Source organism: Diadema setosum, chromosome 5, assembly GCF_964275005.1.
Source record: "Diadema setosum chromosome 5, eeDiaSeto1, whole genome shotgun sequence".
In the NCBI taxonomy this organism is placed as follows: Eukaryota; Metazoa; Echinodermata; class Echinoidea; order Diadematoida; family Diadematidae; genus Diadema; species Diadema setosum.
In genome coordinates this window covers 26,387,492-26,407,451 of record NC_092689.1, presented here as the reverse complement: position 1 = coordinate 26,407,451, position 19,960 = coordinate 26,387,492, and the positions used below count along the sequence as shown (strand labels likewise).

At 37.7% G+C, this 19,960-nt stretch overlaps 1 protein-coding gene across 1 annotated transcript; it reads right to left on the bottom strand.

Moving 5' to 3' along the window:
- Window positions 1-310: 310 nt before the first annotated feature.
- Window positions 311-18,074, bottom strand: LOC140228811 (long-chain-fatty-acid--CoA ligase 5-like). The gene is made up of 19 exons (XM_072309085.1): window positions 17,889-18,074; window positions 15,825-15,939; window positions 15,120-15,187; window positions 14,297-14,398; window positions 13,653-13,752; window positions 13,003-13,217; window positions 12,518-12,569; window positions 9,913-9,986; window positions 9,210-9,287; window positions 8,471-8,605; window positions 6,740-6,825; window positions 5,017-5,071; window positions 4,346-4,441; window positions 3,496-3,657; window positions 2,914-3,030; window positions 2,280-2,423; window positions 1,575-1,676; window positions 1,356-1,427; window positions 311-454 (listed from the first exon to the last, which is right to left on the bottom strand). Exons 1-19 carry the CDS (start codon window positions 18,072-18,074, stop codon window positions 311-313), a joined length of 2,103 nt encoding a protein of 700 aa, XP_072165186.1.
- Between the last annotated feature and the right edge of the window lie 1,886 nt (window positions 18,075-19,960).

Here is a 19,960-nt window from a genome sequence, read left to right as displayed (position 1 = left end):
CGCACACGGGTATACATATATTTTATGAAGAGATTGCAATCACCAAAGGTTGTGAAGATCAACGAGACTTTGAGGCACACACACACACACACACACACACGCACGTGCCACATACATACATACATACACACACACACACACAGCCACACAACAGATCAAAACAAATCTGTCAACATTTTAACTTGGTATTGTAAAGACTGTAAGGATCGCAAATGGCAACACGTTCAGCTGACACAGTCTCTATAAAGAACCTCACGATATTTCATTTACGCAAGTTCTTTAACTGAATTCCGGGCATGATATCTTAGACTTATGATCTTTCCAAGTTCTGGTTAAGTCGGTCCAGCTCATCCTGGAAATATTTCTTCAGTTCCGTTCTTCTTGACTTGAGGGTCGGGGTCAACAGCCCGTTTTGCTCACTGAATTGTTCCGGGTGGAGTGCGATGGCCTGCACCTTGAGTGACAGAAGAGTAAGATAACAATAATCTTATTATCACTATAACTGTATTTGAACTTGGAGTAATTGGGTCTGCAGAACAGAGGCGCGAAATGAAATTTGTGAGACTATATACATAAAATACCGCGGACTGATGGCACGAACGTTTTGAACAATGCATTTTCTTGGTGTAATGTTTGATTAAATTTTATAACGAACGGTTACAGTTCCTTATCACGAAGGTTCGTTATTCCGAAGATTAGTAATTTCGAAGGTTCGTTAGTTACGAGGTTAATCCGAAAATAATGTGCGTTATTCCGAAGGTTCGTTAGTACTCACCGTACTTTTGATTGATTTGATTTGATTTTGATTTTATTTCTGAATTTCTTTCTCATACATAAATGAAATACAAAGTTGATTGAACGAACTAATTGAGCCCAGTATAATTTGAATCTGACAGTTACAACAAATAAATGATTAATTCAAATATCCAATTTTTTTTTATTTCTGACACAATGCAAAATGAAAACAAACAAATTATTTTATGCATACATGTATGCAAACATAGGTTCCGTATATCTGTTGTTCAAAGACAAATTAACCAACTCTTGACGTACAGAAATTCAGGAGATCGTCATCAAAAGCAAACGCTTGACGAGGACAATGGCCTCAGAAATGATTGTCTAAACAATACGACATTGTAAGAAAATTTTCGGATGAACGAACCTTCACGAGAGCCCGATCTAGACATGACTTGATTAAGTTATTGTTTGTGTATGCTCAAAGTATATTTTTCTTCGTCCATAAATTTCATTAAAGTTTCAAATTATCGGGATGGGAAATGGTACATTTAAGAGATGCATAAACTATACCGGTAAACATCGTGACAAATTATAAAGAAAAAAAAAATCGTGTGTACCTGTTCAAATCCCTGAAGACCGTCATCTTTACCATGTTTCTGCAGAATCTTGAGAACAGTATTGGTCATTATCTGCGTACGGACGAAAAATTGAATCGAACAAAACAATATCATGACAGATTAAAATTGTTCAGAGTTTGACAAAACTCGTGCTTTCTCATCGGCAGTGCTGTGTAGTCATTATTTATTATCGTGAACTGCAAGATTCCTGGTTCTTACCTCGCTCTTACACAGATCTTCGTATGATCCCGTCACACCTTTACCCTCGGCGATTTTCTTTAAGGCTGTCGGATCAGGTACGACTATCCCAATGACATGAGGCTACTCCGGGATTATTAAGAAGAAAATGAATCATCAAAATTATCATGTGTTACAATAATCAGTGGGGAAAAAACAGAGAGGTGAATGTCCTATTCTTGGTTGGTTGGTAGACCTAATCTACTCCGTGGCTCTTTATGTCCCGTTTGTTATCGCTCAAGAGCCACACAATAAACTTAAGTGATCTCTGTTCCGGTCATGTTGAAAACGAGGCAAGTAAAGGTTCGGTAATCAGACAAACATATCATGCGTGGCACTGCAGCACAAGAGCGCGAGAACGTTGCACTGAAGTAGGCAGTTTCTGAAAAGTTTTCATTGAGAGAATTCATGCCGTCCCATTCAACGAAGTCATCCCATCACGTGCCCACTGTATCTGCACCCATCACAATACATATTTCGCATTTGATACCTTGCACCTATCCAAAATTTTGTTTCACGTGGATCAGTGACAGCTTTTTGCACCGTTAAGGTGCTGAAGTAAACGTATAAATGAAGGAAAATACATGACTAAATTTGATCATTCAATCAGTAAATGTAAGAATGTGAGGAAACTTCTATCCTTCTTTCTTTTCCGAAGAAACACAAGTTAAGTATACTACCACTCGCCTGTAAACTGTCTCCGTAGATGAAGATCTGCATGACAAGAGGTAGTCGGATGTACACATTTTCCACCTTCTCTGGTGTCACGTAGACTCCTTGCGATAGCTTGAAGATTTGCTTCTTGCGGTCGATAATCGACAGCGTCCCATTCTGGTAACAGATAGAAGGCAGGATCAGTGACTGAAAACTGTATAAAGTGAAACTCTTTTTTTAAATACTTTTACTTGGGCTTCACAAATCTTTCCAACCTTGAAGTAATCCCATGTGATATTGCTCTATTTTGCTCTATTGCTCTGTAGTTTGTGATCGTGCGTGTCGAAATACACGGATGCTCCTATTTTTCTCTTTCGAAAGGTGCTTAATGAACGAATTTTAGAGTCGCTTGCTTTCAAAGTTGCCATTAACATTTTGACCTATTCAGATAATATACTACCTAAAATTCATCTGCAGGCATCTTTATCACACAAAAACCATTAACGAACACTGGAGCAGTGCAAAGTAGAAAGAAAAGTAATGGATTTGCTGTAATTTGTCTTCTCACGAGTTGAGCATAATAAGCACATTAGCCAGTCAACGAACACGCCCATGACGACTAAGAAGCCGTGCTCCATCTCAACCACGAGATGGACGCGTTTCGTACCTTATTCCAGCGACCGATGTCTCCCGTGTGGAGCCAGCCATCCTCGTCAAACGCCTCCTTCGTCTTCTCTGGCTCCTTGAAGTAGCCGTCAAAGACATTACTGCCTTTCACACAGACCTGGGAAAGCCAACGTTGAGACTATACTTTGCAATGCACATGGACAAGGAAATAATTCTATCAACCCCAGGGCCCTTCCCTACAAAATACTATGCTATAGTAAAACCCATGTCCATTTACGTACGCAAATATATATCGCGTATATGCATGTATGTATGTATGTATGTATGTATGTATATGTGTATGTATGAATATAATATATAATATGTAAATGTATATGCAACTATATATTTACATGTTTATGTATAAACCATATCGTTCCCTGCCAAAACTGAATTATTATTTTCTCACTTCCATGATCATGAACTAGACAAGTTATACGTTTTTGGAGCTGGAGACCAAACACGCTATGTATACGTCATCTCGTTGCTGAGAAACCCTGATATAATTTATGATATGACTGTATATTTAAGTTTACAGCAATGTGTATAATGTTACAAGTGTGACAAATGGTGAAATCTGTACCTCACCCACGTCTTCCGTTGATAAGTAGTTCAGTTCAGGTACATCCACTAGCTTAATCTGCATATCAGCGCCAGGAATGCCCACGTGACCTGCAGTCGTATCCGTGTCAATGGTATGAGTGATACAGCTCGTTGTCTCCGTCTGTCCATACCCCTCGAAAAACTGAAAATTAATCAAACAATTCGAAAAAAAAAATATCACGGGATAAAGAATATTGCGTCTTGTCAGTTACAAGTGGAGATGTACGTAAACCTTATGTCTGAAAAAAACAACAACAACAACACACACCCATTAGTAACTGAACTGCCCGAAACCGCCCATCTGCATTTTTATAGTTTTACGCTTTACTATTTTTATTGTGTTGTATAGAATATTAGAATATATAATTACGTAATTTGAAAGAGGTCAAAGATCAGCAAAGGTATGCCAGAATTACTTCTGTGACAAACCGTTTTCTCTGTAAAGTCTCAATAGGCTTTCAAATAAACTTTACTTATAATAGACAAATAGCTATTTTAGGTAATTCATAAAGTTGTCGAAATGAGAGTAATGTTGCTGTATCTTCTAGGGAACCATGGATGGCCATTACGTGCGGAATCTTCAGTTCCTAAGAGGTTAATCCATTGAGGCTGAAATCCTTGCTTTCCCGTTATCCGTACATGTATTTTGTATTATATTTCATGTCTGCTACATCTTTGTTTTAATTGCTCAACAATGTGAGCTGATCAATGAATACTTTGTGTACATTACTTTTTTGTTTGATGGAAACAAAGTATAATGGAATTGAAAATTGAATCGAAATTAAAAATCTAATTTTCGCAAGCTATGATTGAGCGGCTATACAACTTACCACACAGCCCATTGTCGCACGATAGAAGGTGGAGACTTCAGCCGAGATGGGCGCTGCCCCGGAGAATAACAATCGTATTCTGCCTCCGAAGATGTCCTGTTCGGATTCAAAATAAATGTACATATGTTTGCTTTCAGAAGAGAGAGAGAGAGAGAGAGAGAACGTGATTTAAGTACTCCAGTGAAGGTGAATACCGATCCTTATCGGTAGAGAACTCTTGTTTTGAAGATCAGATTGTGGCATGTTGTTGCCATCTTGCTACCAGATTTCATTACCATTTAAATACTTTACTCTGACAATGTTTTGTCGGATCTTTTAAGCACAGAATTTTCACAGTTATTTCACTAAAGATTGCTTGATAATCTCTCTCAGCTTAAAGGTTCAAGAAACCACCGACATCCTGCATCACTCAAACAGCACGATTTGTATTCCAGCATTTACACAAGACAGTGTGCTATAAACGAAGAGTAAGGATTCCCGGGTTTTTTTTTTTCTTAATTTATGTAGATGTTGTGTAACAATATCTAACTTCTAGCAAGATATGACCTGTTTTTCATCAATATAAAATATTATGATGGATTAGACTGAAGGCCTGCGATGTGAAAGACGAAACATGCAACACATTAAAACTTGTTACTTTTTTCTACTTTTTTTCTCAAATCGTCTCTCACCTGAATCTTTTTGAACACGAGTTTGTCCCATACTGTGTCTCTCCTTTGTACTCCTCTGGAAGAAAAATGATCGAAGTTTGACTTAGGATCTCGACACTTGGAGGTAACTTTAAAAAAAAAAATAATAACTCTGTTATGCCATAGGCGTGGCTGTCCTTTCATGTGGTGATCTCTCTCTCTATCCCTCTCTCTCTCTCGTAAGTTGTGCAGAACGATCAAGTACTCTCAACCAAATTTAAAACAAACTCTGTTCATCCCTGAGTGTGAGTGTTCACCTTTGTCCAGTGATGTTATATTGGACACGAAGTGGCTTTTCATCTTGGGCATTATGGTGTAACATATAGCATTACACACAGCACAAACCAAGAAGCGATGTCCACGTGTCTACGTATTTGTTTCCTTGATTTTATCCCGCGGGGTTGGCCAATTAAGTTGTGAGATATAAGACAATCCTTTTATCAAAATTATTCGTGCATACTTATTCTGAGTTTCTTTTTTAATCTTATTCTTATGGGTGTGTTACATAGCTTATTTACAAATGATGTACTGCATTAATCAATGGAAGGTAAAGTCGTGGCAACATAAAAATTCTTCTGTCGGTTTTATACATGACATAAATTCAATTCAATTCAATTCAATTCAATTTATTTCCACAAATCTGATAAAAGAGGCAATTACATTGTACATGACAGCATACAAAGGACATCATAAAGGCAAAAAAAAAACCCAACAAAAAACATAAAAAACATAGGCGTTATATCAAGAGAAGTGGAGGAATCAACATAGGCTTAAACCAGCCTTTCAAGGTCAATCCCCAAGAAATATACATTCAATTATACATTGACAAGACAAAACACACATCATAAAAACTTAAACAGAAGACATTACAAAGTACAAAACTGACAAGAAACAAAACAACAAGGCAAGTTAGCATAATATGTTAATCCTTATACATAATAATTTGATTAAAAATCATACAAAAGCAGAAAAATTATTGACTTAATAAATGTATTTTGTATCTTTTCTTAAATAAATTCAAACTGTGGATACACTTTAAGTCATTTGGCAAAGCATTCCATAAAGAAGGACCAGCATAACATATTGTTCGTCTGGAGTGATTATATCTATAATTTGGGATATACAAATGATAAAATTGCCGAGTATTGTATGTATTTCTAGCCTGAGTAAAAGTAAAATAATTACCGAGAAATTTGGGGAAAATATTATTAAGATAAGAGTACATAAAAATACAAACAGCAAATTTATTAATATCATACACTGTTAATAACCTAAACTTTTTAAAAATGGGCTGTGTATGAGTTAAGGGTTGAGATTTTGTAATAATTCTGATTGCACGTTTTTGAAGAACATAAATACGTTTAAGTAGATAATTGGCACAATTTCCCCAAATAATGTTACAATACAACATATGAGGTAAAATCATAGTATAATACAAATTTAAAAGAATTGACTCTCGTAATTCAATATATCATATCATGCACGTGCGAGGCATTTGACCAATAACTTTTGAAATAATTATGTTTTTCCTATATGTCATAGTAGAGTCAAGTGTAATGCCTACATATTAAAGATTATCCTTACATTTTCTATGGATAGGTTTGGGTATGTGTGTTTTTCTTTCTTTTCTTGTGTGTGTGTGTCGAAAAATGGGTTTTCACGCGTGCTTGGAAAATTACGGTTAAAATCTTCTTCAGAGACTCACCTCTTCAATTGTTTCAGCTTTTGTTGATAGGCAAAGTTGAACAAGGCGCGTTTCACTGGGCTGACATTTGAAAGACTCAACATCACCTTCAAAAGTAATGGAATAGAGACGGTCATGTCTTGTAGTAAAAGGAGGAAAGTAGAAGATTTATTATGCTCTTGATTTACTGACATCATGAATTGTCACAAAATGTACACACAAGTAGTTATGTACATGTATCAAGGCTGTATGCATGGTTGTTTTAATGTGTATGTACACATAGGTTGACCAGATTAATGGAGAACATTCTTTATGATATAGATATAGTACATACAGGCTGACCAGATCAGTGGAGAATTTTCTACGTGGTATACAATGTAGCTACAGTATACATGTATGCATGTGACAGGAAATACATTATAGCTCACTCAGTCTAGAATGATTTAACCCATTCCAGAAAATTCTAGGAAGTGATTACATATTTGGCTGAGTGAGGCACTGTCCCTGTATAGCCCAATGTGATTGGTAGTTAATTTTGGCAATGATGTTATGCACATAGTTAGGCAGTGAGTCATCCAGGATTCCTGGAACTTGGACTTGCTAGTATGTTCAGGTATGTCGCCCCAGGTTGGAGAAAATTATAGGAACAGAATGTTCAAGAAAGGGGTGAATGGATAGTATATAAGCCGGAGAAATTCTGAGGTAGGCAGAGTACCCAACACCTCTACTCTGAGAGTTACGTCACTTCTGGCTCTGAAGCGACTTGTTATAGTCAGTCCTGTATTACCTACTGACCTGTTACGTTTGTGGAGATACGGCCTGCGAGACATTTTGCCTGCGGAGAATTAATTTGCCTACATTGGAGATAGACTCCATATTTTAGTGTCAACGGACATTGTTACGGCAAAGCTGTGACGGGCTGGATTCCTAGCTGGACATTATTAAGTGAATCATCATTCAACGCATCAACTGGACGTGGTCATCATAATGTTTGGATTCTGCACATTATACCGTGGACATATATCGTGGATTTTACCGCAGATTTATACTGTGGATTAATGCAACCTGTGCCTCTGGAATTACGTCGGAGGAATCATTCATTGGTGCGTCATGGATCATTCATCTGTGCATCGAACATCATATCTGGACATATTCAAAGGATTACTTAATACGTGTAAGTGATTCCACTACCGATTTATAACTGTTTTAGTGATCATTATTGTACTGATGTGAAAACCGATTACGAGTCTGTACCCACAATATCACTGTTAATAAACCGCCAGAACATTAGTTGATTGTTTCTTTTGTGCGATCATTCTCAGAGTGATTTTGGTCGTAACAGAATCTACCAATACGTGGAGTACCGACCGATCACGTAAAAAAAAAGTTGAAGAGATATAATTGTTTTCAAATAGTAATTCCCAAATGCGTGTCCAATAAAACAGCAATGTTATTTTTTGATGTAAAAAATAGAGTATCAACATTCAAGTTTGAGCAAAAAATGGTTTAAAAAATCGAGGATCTACATTGTCTCCGATATGTATATATGTGTTATTAGGTATGTATATATCGTTGTATTCATAAAATATGTTCATAAGACTCCATGTATGGAGGATTCAATATTCAAAATTACGTTTATTTCATCTTATACACACACAGCGCATGCGCATACATGCACACCACATAGGCTTACTCACACAGACACTCACAAAATATGAATGCAGTATGGAACAAAAATCATGTGATACCTACCTCGTGATATATCTTGTTGTATACCCTGGGTACACCAAAGAGAAAAGTTGGTTTGAGCGTCTGTATGTCATCGAGAAGGAGCAGTGGATCTCCCCGAGAGTAGCCCATGGGCACTCCATGGATCAAGCAGTGGTACTGTGTGCATTACAAACGAAATAAAGTTTAATCGGACACATCTACTTCAGTGAAACAAAATCAATCCTTCAAACGTGTTTAATATCAATGAAGCAGTAGACCCGGGAAATTTGAAAAGGTAGATGTATTATCGTTGTTTCTGTTTGTTTGTTTGTTTTTAGTGTTTGCATGAAAGGAACGTGTCGACATTACTCAGTCGATGATAAAATCATGATGTTTTACTCATGTTCAGATTGCAACTTCAAAATCAACTGAACAGCCGGTTTAATAATATAGTCAAATCGATTTCCTTTGAAAACATTGTTACTATAGCTATACATCCATTTGTGATAATCAATGCATTCAAAATGTTATACTGAAATCTAGTTCACATGCATTAGGTGTTTGAAATCCTTGAAATTGAAATTTTAGGTTGATATTATCGTGTGTGAATTTCTGTGCAAACGTTCCTGCTGTCATGCAGAACATTTTTTTTTTCTCTGAAAAGTTGGAATGAAATTTGGATATGACAGATCTCAACTGGTAGGGCCTATTTTTTTTTTTCTTCACAGTGATAAAAATGCAACACACGTCTGCATAATAGAGGCTACATTACGTAATTTACCTGAGTTGCACGCTCAAAGACGTGGGCCAGTGGGAGGTACGACAGATGTACGTCTTTAGGGGTGGCAAATATGCCAACCTGAAAAGAATAAATCCTCAAGATATAATTATCATGGATGGAAAAGGACAGTAGAGTTGCCTCGTGGTATACTGACGGGGGAAACAGGAAGTAGAATGACACAATGCAGTTACAACATTATGGTCCTACAGCATATTATTTTTGATACACTTTTAATGTGTCCCTTTGGCTTTTCTCTCGTTAACTTTTCTTCATCTTTCTATCTCATTCCTAATGAAGTTCGTATCTAATCCTACATCCTCATAAGATGGGTGTCTGTGAATGCATGAGAGGACGTCAACAAGAATCAAGCTGTTGCCTGTAAAAATGTTATGAGGTTCGCGTCCTTTCATATCATTTATTGCATATTTAATACAAATCAGATCACCACATTCGTATGAATAACCCAAGATTATTACATACTGCAAAGAGAATATTGAGCTATGACATTGTGGCTGCCATGCAATTAGACTTAATTCCACATTCTTATAAAACGTACGCCGAAACATAGGTAGGCGTCTACTTTATAGTAACCGTATGGTCAGTGCATGTATGGTAAAACGTATTTCTATCCACTCATGTCGAACATGCATTCCTGTTACGACCAACTATCCATGAGGCAATAATAAACTAACTTGAGTCTTACATCGAAGGTAGAGTGAATGTTTGCATGGTTAACGATGTAGTGACGATGGGTGAGTGGAACCCCCTTTGGCACACCTGGAAAACAAAAGATGACAAAAAAAGGAAGAAGATTTGCAACAAGAATGGCCAGGCAAAATAGCTTCAAAGAGGGATGGTGTAATATTGGTTGAGATGGCGCTTCAGATTTCTACCTATTATGTGAGAAAATGAGAAATCACTTACTGCATATAAATGTGAAAGAGCATATAATTCTAATGGAATTCAAAGTTCACATAATATGTGAACATGGAAACCTTGAATTCCTCTTCATTGTCATCATACGTGTAATTCAAGAAGTCAGCACGAATGGAAACTACCTCAGCTTGTCGTTTTTGTTATAATCATTGTTCAACCAGGGAGGTGGGAGATATCTTCTACCTCCCTGGTTCTACAGGGTGCCGTAATTTGGCTGATTGATAGCTAATCAAAGTTAAGGTATTGATATTCATTTCGCTTGCATATAGGCCCATTACTGTGCGCATATTATATCTGTGGCAGTAACATAAACAATCATATAGCGGCATCCGTCTGATTACTTTCATTAAATACCTTATAGGCCTACAGCTTGATGAAGAGCGCATCAGGCAATAAATGTTCGACCTACTTCACATGTCAGCATGCATGCTATCTTCCGAATGCCAATGTACATAATGAAAAGCATGCACCGGATGGGGAGAAATTCTATCTTTGATCTATCAAAGCGGTCATCAACAATTGCCTCTCAGTGGAGCATGTAACAAACCGAATGTACGCATAAAACGTCGGTCGCTTTTTAGTTTTTCCAGTGAATTTCTTTACAATTATTACCAGGGGCTGCCATGTGAAACGGACCATACAATCGGCGGCAGCTTTTAGTAATCAGAATAAATTACAGTCACAGAAACTGTACATATTACAGCTCTGTGGATTCGCGTCTTTGCAGCCATATGGTCAAAGTTTAGAGAGAACGGCGCTCAAAAGATCAATCAAAAATTTGCAATTAAAGGGGGAAAACACATCAGTTTTGATACACATGCACAGCGTGTTCGATATCTGGTGATATGCGAGCTTTCTGCTTTCTGTAGGGCCTGGTCACTCATACACCAAGACTGGTCGCCGACCTCCAGCAACCCAAAATTTCTGGAGACCACCGTTTGCAAACGATATGACGACATGTGAGAGGGCATTTTGCAAATGTTTTACAACAACAAAAAGATAATGCTGAATTAGCAACTGCTTGTAGTAAGGTTTGTAAATGATCAGCAACTGGTCAGCGACTATTATGATTATGACGAAGACCATCAGAAATTGGTCGCCCATTGTTTGGTGATTTTTGTTCGGTGATCGGCAACAATTGCTCCAGGATTAAATATGTGTAGGACTGCTCAGATGTACTACTAACTGTCAATAAAGAGTCAATATAGTTCTTCCCATAAAAGTCGAGATAAAGGAGGAAGAAGAAGAAGAAGCCTGTCGTTGCATTGTAGGGATCGCTTTGTGTGATCGGGAAACAGTGCATGAATGAATGTGGACTGAATCGAAGACTTATGGTACCTATATAGCACATAGAGGCGGCACATGGACGCGGCACTTGGACGCAGATACTCTACAGTGCTCTCTCTCTCTCGAAAAAAAAAAAGTTTTTGATAGTAATTGTTAAAGATATAATCCGGTCAGAGACCACTTGGAAAATAGTCTGCTTTCAGTCTTTAATTGGCCGGCAAACGGGCAAATGGTTGGCAACTGGTTGACGACCAAAAATCTTCATGCCAAGAACCAGAAATCACTGAAGATTAGTCCTTAATATTTTGGCGACCTGTTTCCGACCTTTCCACGACCAATTAAGTACAAGAAGAAGAAGAACAAGAAAAAACAAAACGAAACAACTTTCCTCGACCAGTTTGGTCAGCAGATGGTTTTGATGCAGCATCGAAAACCTCTAGCCAACCAAAACCGGACGCCGACTGCTGACAAACCATTGGACTTTCAAAATATTTTTTCCGATCTGTGACAACCAACTGCCGACTATAGTGATTTCAGAGGTCGTAGAATGGTTGGCGACCGGTCTTTTCTTTAATATACTAATGTGTGACCAGGACCTTAGCAAAAAACCAGCCGAGTGACCAAAGGGAATAAATCTTTTCCTTGTTACTAATAAGAGTCTTGTTAAGGTGGTAATATGAAGCTTCGGATTCGTTTGTAACTTCTTGAAACCTGCGAAGACATGCACAGAAATTACTGCTATCGTTTGTCTGTGTCTGTGTGTGTGTTTGTTTTGTATTGTTTGTTTGTTTGTTTTGGGGGGAAGGGTCCTTGCTGGGATCATTTTGTCGCTAAATATCGACAAAAGGCAGAAAAACTTAAACTGCATATTATTTATGCCGAACAGAGAAATTTATTGATTTCGACTAATTTTGTGAATCTGATTTGTAAGGCGTATTTTTCGGCTCAGCTGTGTCCGACTCCTGTCCCCTTTTGTCCCGGCGGGTCACACATAACTTTCATATATTTTGTGATAATTCTAAAGTACAGTTAAGGATAAATCAGTTTAAGTCGCACATTGCTGCAGAGTACAAATGAAAACTTACCGGTTGTTCCGCTTGTGTAGACTACTGTATTCAGAGTGGCTGGTGTGGGGATCTGCGAATGGAAAATGGACACAAGACTACAATATCCGATTGGCCGTCAAGGTAGCGATAAAGAACTAGTTGTTGCTAATTATGACAGTGACAAATAAAAATGTCGGCTCACGATAAAGAAGAAGAGAGCTAGTCTAGTTTGATTTGTGCGAGATCGTTTAGACCACGGGCAAAGGTGACGCAATGAATTCACACTTTTACAGCAGAGTAGGCCTGTTAAAGATTTCCTATGAACATCCATATAGATTGTTTTGCATTCAAAGAGCTAGGTTTACCCAGTTCTTTCGACAATTCGATGAAATATGGCGGGGAATAGTGTTTTGAGAAGTCATTTCACTTGATATTACCCCAAAATTGTGTGTGTGTGTTTGTTTGTTTGTTTTTTTTTTCCTCCAAAAATTACTACAGCAAGGTGCGGAAGTCAATGCTCTCACCACCAGTTCGCACGGGTTAGCAGTCCCCGCAGACAGCACGTCGTTGAAGGATAAAAGCTTCAGTCCCGCAGCTTCGAATCTGCGTTGAGTGTCGTCTGTACCGTCAGCTGGAAGGTCGCACACCACTACTGTTTTTAGGCTCGGGAGAGCGGCGCTTTCTTCGAGCACAGTTTCAGCTTTTTGCATAGTGTCGCATATCAGTAAAGACATGTTGGCTGGGTTGGAAAGTAGTGTACATGGAATTAATGTTGATTAATAATGGACAAAAGTAAGAAAAGAAGAATAAGAAGCACAGACCGGAAAAACTGATATGAATAATTCATTAAAGTTCACTCATGTTAAATTGTGTACAACTTTAGAACCACGACTGATGAAAACACTATTTATTGTTTGGCATATAGCGTAATGATTGATTCCATTCTATCGAAAAAGGGGTTAAATCATACACTTTATTCTCTGGCGGATCCACTGCTGTAATTTAGAAATGACAATTATGATAAGTATAACTGGTAATATGCTCATCTGGAAACGTAGGCATACTGCTGAGGAGTTATTATCAGAACTCATCTGATATGCAACCCGACCAACATGACTAATGAAGTGAGACAAAGATTTAATTTTAAATTGATCAGGTATCTAAGCAAGCTTACTCTGATTGACGATGTACTTGATGGCGTCTCTGCCAAGACTTGTGTAGAGAGGCACGGTGACGATTGAGTGACAGACGCAGGCGAAATCAGCAATTGTCCACTAAACAATGCACAGACGAAATTACAATCATTTCAATCAATTCCTCCAATTTTTCTTCAGTCAGATAAAACGTGGCAAAGAGGATTCTTCAACATTTCGCAGTTTTGGTGTGTCTCAGCTGGTTTATAGGGACATAGCTATATACACCTTACAAGGAAGGGTTTTGTGAAAAAAAGAGAACTGGATACTCAATCAAAGACATCTCCAAACAAATCAACATAAGAGAACAAAATGAAAAAACAAAATTAAGACTGCATTTGCTAACTGTAAAGTCTATTAAGCGTATCCGAGTATAATTATTTTATGAACAGACTCTTTTTTTGCGTTAATTGCATGCCGCCACTACTGAGGTGTTGTAGTGTTAAAGGTTATATCTTGACAAGAAAAGAAAGATAGATAAACGATTTGTAGAATGTTGAGCCGACCGCGAATATTTCAATCTCTCTTTTTTTTTTCTTTTTTTTTTTAGAGTGGAGACAAATTCTATTTGACTCTCTTTGTCATAATACATAGTTTCACTCACTCATATAAGATGTTGACTTACCTCTGCTCTGTTTGTGGCAAAGATGCCAACAAAAGATTCTCCGTTGGGCAAAATACCGAGGGACATCAAACCAGCTCCAAAGAGGCGTGCTTTCTCTTCTAGCTGCGAATAGAATTTAGCGGAAATACTTTATGGAGCAATGAAATTAATAGCACTGCGATAATGATGAAGTGAAGTTATGATAGCATATCTGTGATCATTTTATCGTTATCAAATCGGCAAACATGGCTTCCATCAAAGCATTTAACCATTTCTTGTTTTTTTTTTTCTCTCGTAGCCTATTTCTATCTGCTCTAGGCGAGAATTAAATGAAAATGATTCGACTGACAATGCGGTTATTTGAGGCTCGTTCGTTCGTTTGTTCGTTCTTATTTATTTTGCTTCTCAAATCAAATCAAAATAAATTATGACCTAACATGGGTGTGATAGATTTGAATAAAACATATACCAAATGACAAAGGAGCAATACAAAAGTGCAGTTTATACTACTTGCATAATAAAATAACTGTAAAACATTTATGGTTGCATATAAATCAGAAAAAGCAGTACATTTGATTCAACGAGGAAGCAGGAGACCGCCAGCATAAGAATTGCTTGACTGGGCTGATACTACGGCCTCATTGGGAATACAGTACAGGCTTGCCTCTAACGAAAAGTGTTTTTTTATTGCAATACCATGTTTTAGAGGGGGAAAAAAAGTTCTCAGAGGAAGTTAACTTTTTTTTTAACATGAAAGTGTAAGATTATAGCACACTTGATAAATACCTCTCACTAGCAAAATATTTTCTTTGCAAATGATTGGAATATACCGTTAGTTTTATACCTGTGAAAAACTCATCCACTCGTAACAATTATCCGGACCTGTTCGAGAACCGAGAAGGGGGCCATCATCTGAGGATGTTAATAGAGAGGAGTATACTTCATTAAGACAAGACTCGTATTTGAAAAAAAAAAAATGACTCACATGATGCACGCATGAGTTATATGTATTTAAGTACGCATATTTCATGATTATATTATAATGATATGTCTAGACATCCTAAACAACATGTTTATCGTGTCTGAGAGCCTATGGAACAACATAAGGTGATATTGTCTAAGAAAAAAAAAAGTTGGAGGGACATTAATAATCAATAATATTCCTGGTCCACCGTTGCTCTGTTAAACCCGTACATATTCGCCTTCTCATGAAATTTCTATCTCCATTTGATATTGATATACTTTCTCCACCATAACTAAAGGTGAAAAATATCATTATGGTTTCAAAAACCATTACGGAATTTTAGTGCAGACAAAGTAGAAGCTGTTCGAACAGAGCACACTGAATAGGAATAGGAATCTTCTCAGGAATTTCCAACAGCACCAACTCCTTCTGTATAATCATTATAAGCAAGTGGGAGAAGAACGTGATGGATCAAAATGAAAATCCATGGAAATGAAATAGAATTGATTTGATTCATATAACGGAATAAGACGCGGTCCTCCTTTGGTATAGTCGGCTGAGTCAAAGGCACAGTAATTATCGTACTTGAGTATTTCTTTCCACGATAGAAGCCCTCGTAGATGGTGCTGACATCACTGTACTGCTGGGTAGGGAGATACTGCTCTTCGTTTCGCCTAGTAACCCTGACTCTCTCTGGCCCCTGCGAGTAAAAGAAAAGAAAAGTAAAGAAAAAGACTCAGTGACGCCATGATTGAATACTGTAGGGAGTAATTCTGTTGAAATACATAATTATGGAAACTTCCCCTCTATCCAGAAAAGTGCATAGCACATACCCGCACGGGATGCGTGACAAATTTACGATTCGGTTACAAGGTTGACACAGTTCACGCAGTATGGAGTATGAATGAATATTTTTGTTTGTTATTGTTTGAATCAGTATAACAATTTTCCCTCCCTGTCACTCTATCTGCAGGAAAAATGAATTGTTTTACTGCCTGATGACTGTTTTCTAATTCTATTCTCGATCCCCTCCACTCTCCCCCTGTTCTACACATCTGTTCTGTTCTATAACCGCTGTTCTTGTTATTGCCAGATCGAAGCCCATGATTATCAATGTCAATGCCCGTATGTATGTCCCTGTCTTTGTCTCTGTTTTTGTCTCTGACTTTGTCCTTGTCCTATCTCTGTTTCGTATCTCCATCTATCAAAAGTCTGTATAATGCACTTCATATATTGACTCATGTTAAGGGCACATTCGCCACGAGTTCTTTTCTTCTAGAGGACGCCCCCTCCCCCCCGGCAACGTTCAAATCAGTCTTATTGTTATTTGTACCGTATGCCCCCCCCCCCCCCAAAAAAAAAAAAAAAAAAAATACAACGGAACCTTTCGCAATGATATCTTTAAAAACAGGGAATCAATCTAAATACAAATTCAGAGAATTCAGAGAAACTACACTAATGTGTATAACTTATTGCCCACATCTTACAGGAAACCCCATTCGATTTGCTTCACTGGTCAAAGAGAAATGAGGAGTTTTGTAGAGGATGTCAGAAATCTCTTCCCTCCAAATTCTGTCTATTGTATTCACACAAATGAGCATCGAAGTGCTAAACTTGGAAGAATCAGACTCAAGACATGCTTTACAACAATCCACATTTCTCTGTGACGGCTTATCTAAATTGAATGGGGTTTTCTGCAAAACAGAGCTAAGATGGTTATATTTTAAGACTCTGAAGTACATTTAGACAGTTAAATCATATTGGGTGTTATCAATGCGAAAATGTGACTGTAATTTTTTTTTTTTTTTTTTGGGGGGGGGGACATACTATATAGTTTTATGCATTTTATTTGCTAAAAATAAATGTCATTGCATTCAACTAAAACTGGTGAGTGGGAAATAACTAGCCAGTACCAGTATAACTTTAATTTACACATTGATATGCCAAAACCAAGTGTTTATCTTTTTTTTTTTCTCTTAAAAAACTGATTGAAACAGACACGAAGCAGAACAGGCCGCGGAACGCCGTTGCATGCTCTTGACGGAGTGGTATGGGTATGGAATCTCTGGACTCCGGAGAGCCTGGGTTTCGTCAGTTTTTCGTGTCTGTTTTAAGACCTTTTTTTTAATGCCGAACGTTGGATGGATAGGAGAGGATAAACCTCAACATTAATCAGCTATGCCATCTATTCATTCTACAGCACTGGATATGTGCATTTCTATTATACAGAACTATACAAAAGCCCGGGGGGGGGGGGTTCTCTTCCATTCGCAACTGTTGTCAGTGTTTCTTTGCTACGATTTCGTTCCTTCATAGGGCAGACTGGCACAACAAAACGTGTCTGTATTATATATATAAGGCGCATTTCATCACTATCAAGCGCTATCAGATATATTCAAACATGACAATTTAACATGTTACTAATGAAATTTAGGAAATAATACATGGAAAGTTGAAGCGAGTTGAAAAAAACAACAACAAACAAACAAACATGCATTTAGCCAGAATAGGGGCCGCTTGTACTTTGGGAAAGTTTACGTTCCGAGAGTATAGCAGCCCTTTCCATCTCTTTGAATTATCAACTGCATGATATGCATGTATGATATCATATAGGAATCGTTGCAGTCTGGAAGTGACCTCTATTCTTACTTCCTTAATGATGGTTTGATCGTCAACTGGGTAGACACTATTAAAGTACGATGAACCGTGCCTCACTGTCCTGGTCACTCTGGTTGAGTTCGGCCCAGAGCAGGCGATAGGAATCCTTCGTTGGGCGAGATTCGAGAGCAGACTGCGTGGACCGCTGCGAAGCAGACGAAAGCACCGCTCCGCCATGGTTGAGGTCGGTTGATGTCGCCTGTCAGTCTAACAAGCTATATGGGACGTTCGTGTCCTGCCAAGAATAGCGATTACACAAAAATCAATTGCGATGACACACTTCATTGCGGTGACCAGTGAACATGAATCATGAGTTGTTGAGCTTATTTATACAAGCAGAATATCAACGTTGTGAAAACAATGGCCCGAATTCACGAAGGTGGTATAGGACTCACACCCGTAAATACAATGGGATGTCCCAGACCCCTTCACAAATTCGTACCAAAGATACCAAAATAAATGAAAAAAATTAATTAAAAATCAATGATGTAGTTTGGCCAAAAATGAATAGCTGTAGATATTGAGTATGAATTCCTCTACAAATTGCATTTTGGATGGAAGAGCTTTTCTGGTGGAATTTGAGGGGACTATATTTCATTGGGTACGTGTGCGGAAAATGGGTGATTTTTTGAGTGACAAGAACTCGTAGTCTGGCTTTGCGGACCCCTGGACAGAATTTGGACTGAAGAATCCACCCTGAAAATTTGATGGATGGAAGGGTATATCTCACTTATCCAGGTTAGTGAAGCTGAAACACCTCATTTCTCCCAGCTATTTTACAAAATTTTTTGAAATTTGATTTTTAACACACATCCCTATGGGGAAATATTTATGGGTGTGAGCCCTACAGAAGATTACTGCCTGCATCTAGGTATTCATCTTATGAAGAACTGATCAACACTACATTTTTATTAAAAAAAAAACCCTCAAAGGGCATGAGTTTCAAAAGTGTCCCTTTGAGAAGCTTTATAACCCTTGAATGTGTAATTTCCCATATGATATAGGGGCAAATATCATCAAAAACACATTTATGATGTTTAAAAGTCAAATGAGAAATATGACTTCCACTATAAATGAAACCATGGTTTAAACCATGGACAAAAACCATGGAGCGCCAAGTGTCGTACAAATTATTTCGTTACGAAATTGGTCATTTGGTCAACAAAAATGACCGTTTCGTTAACGAAATTATCATTTCGTGGACGAATAAAAATATTGTTCATTTAGTTACAAAATGTTGTCATTTGTTACAAAATAATCATTATCATCGACGAAATGACTGATTTCGTAACGAAATATTCCATGCGACACTTGGCGCTCCATGGTTTTTGTCCATGGTTTAAACCATGGTTTCATTTGTATCACCTTCGTGAATTCGGCCAATGAGTAATGAGTGTATTAAAACGCCTGTGCTTTTCGTTATAAACAAACACGTACGAGTACACGCCGATCACTTTGGCGCAAGTGGGTAAAACACCATATTATGTGCTCTTCTGTATGAAAAATATGGCAATGAGAAAGTGTATTACAATCATTTAGATCATTGATTTATCTATACCTATTCTGATAATGGTGATGTGTACCTAGCGCCATACGGCTTAAATTGAGCTTTTGATTTTAATCTATCCATAATGAAAGTAACATGTATGTGAGTAAAAAGACTGAACTGTCAATGCTACGATAACGTTGGAGATGGCAGGGAATAGTGGGTCGTTCAAACAAAAATGTTTGCTTAAACGGTTATTGGTATGCATCTTGTATAACTCCTATGAGCTCGCTTTACTCTCGAATTAACAATATCCATTTTGATTAAATTTTTATTTTAATCAAAGTCCATAATGTACTTGCCCTTTGAAAGCGTGGGGGACATAATTATGATGCCCAAGCTCTATCAATAAAATAAATTTCTCTCAATGCGGAAGATAAGTTCTTTTTTGTTTGTTTGTTTTGATGAATAATGAGGACAATATTACACCGAAGCATCCCGAAGCTTTGTTATCACCACCTATCATGGCCATGGCGGGTGCGTCTCATGCAAATAGGTCCACCGCTTTGCTGGATTG

What these genes read in the sequence shown, in the direction of transcription:
- LOC140228811 (XM_072309085.1), bottom strand. Translation starts at nt 18,074, where the DNA reads ATGGCGGAGCGGTGCTTTCGTCTGCTTCGCAGCGGTCCACGCAGTCTG. An exon ending in ACAACAAGATATATCACGAG is followed by an intron (nt 6,826 to 8,470) that starts GTAGGTATCACA and finishes TTACTTTTGAAG; the next exon opens with GTGATGTTGAGTCTTTCAAA. An exon ending in AAGCTGAAACAATTGAAGAG is followed by an intron (nt 5,072 to 6,739) that starts GTGAGTCTCTGA and finishes TTTTTCTTCCAG; the next exon opens with AGGAGTACAAAGGAGAGACA.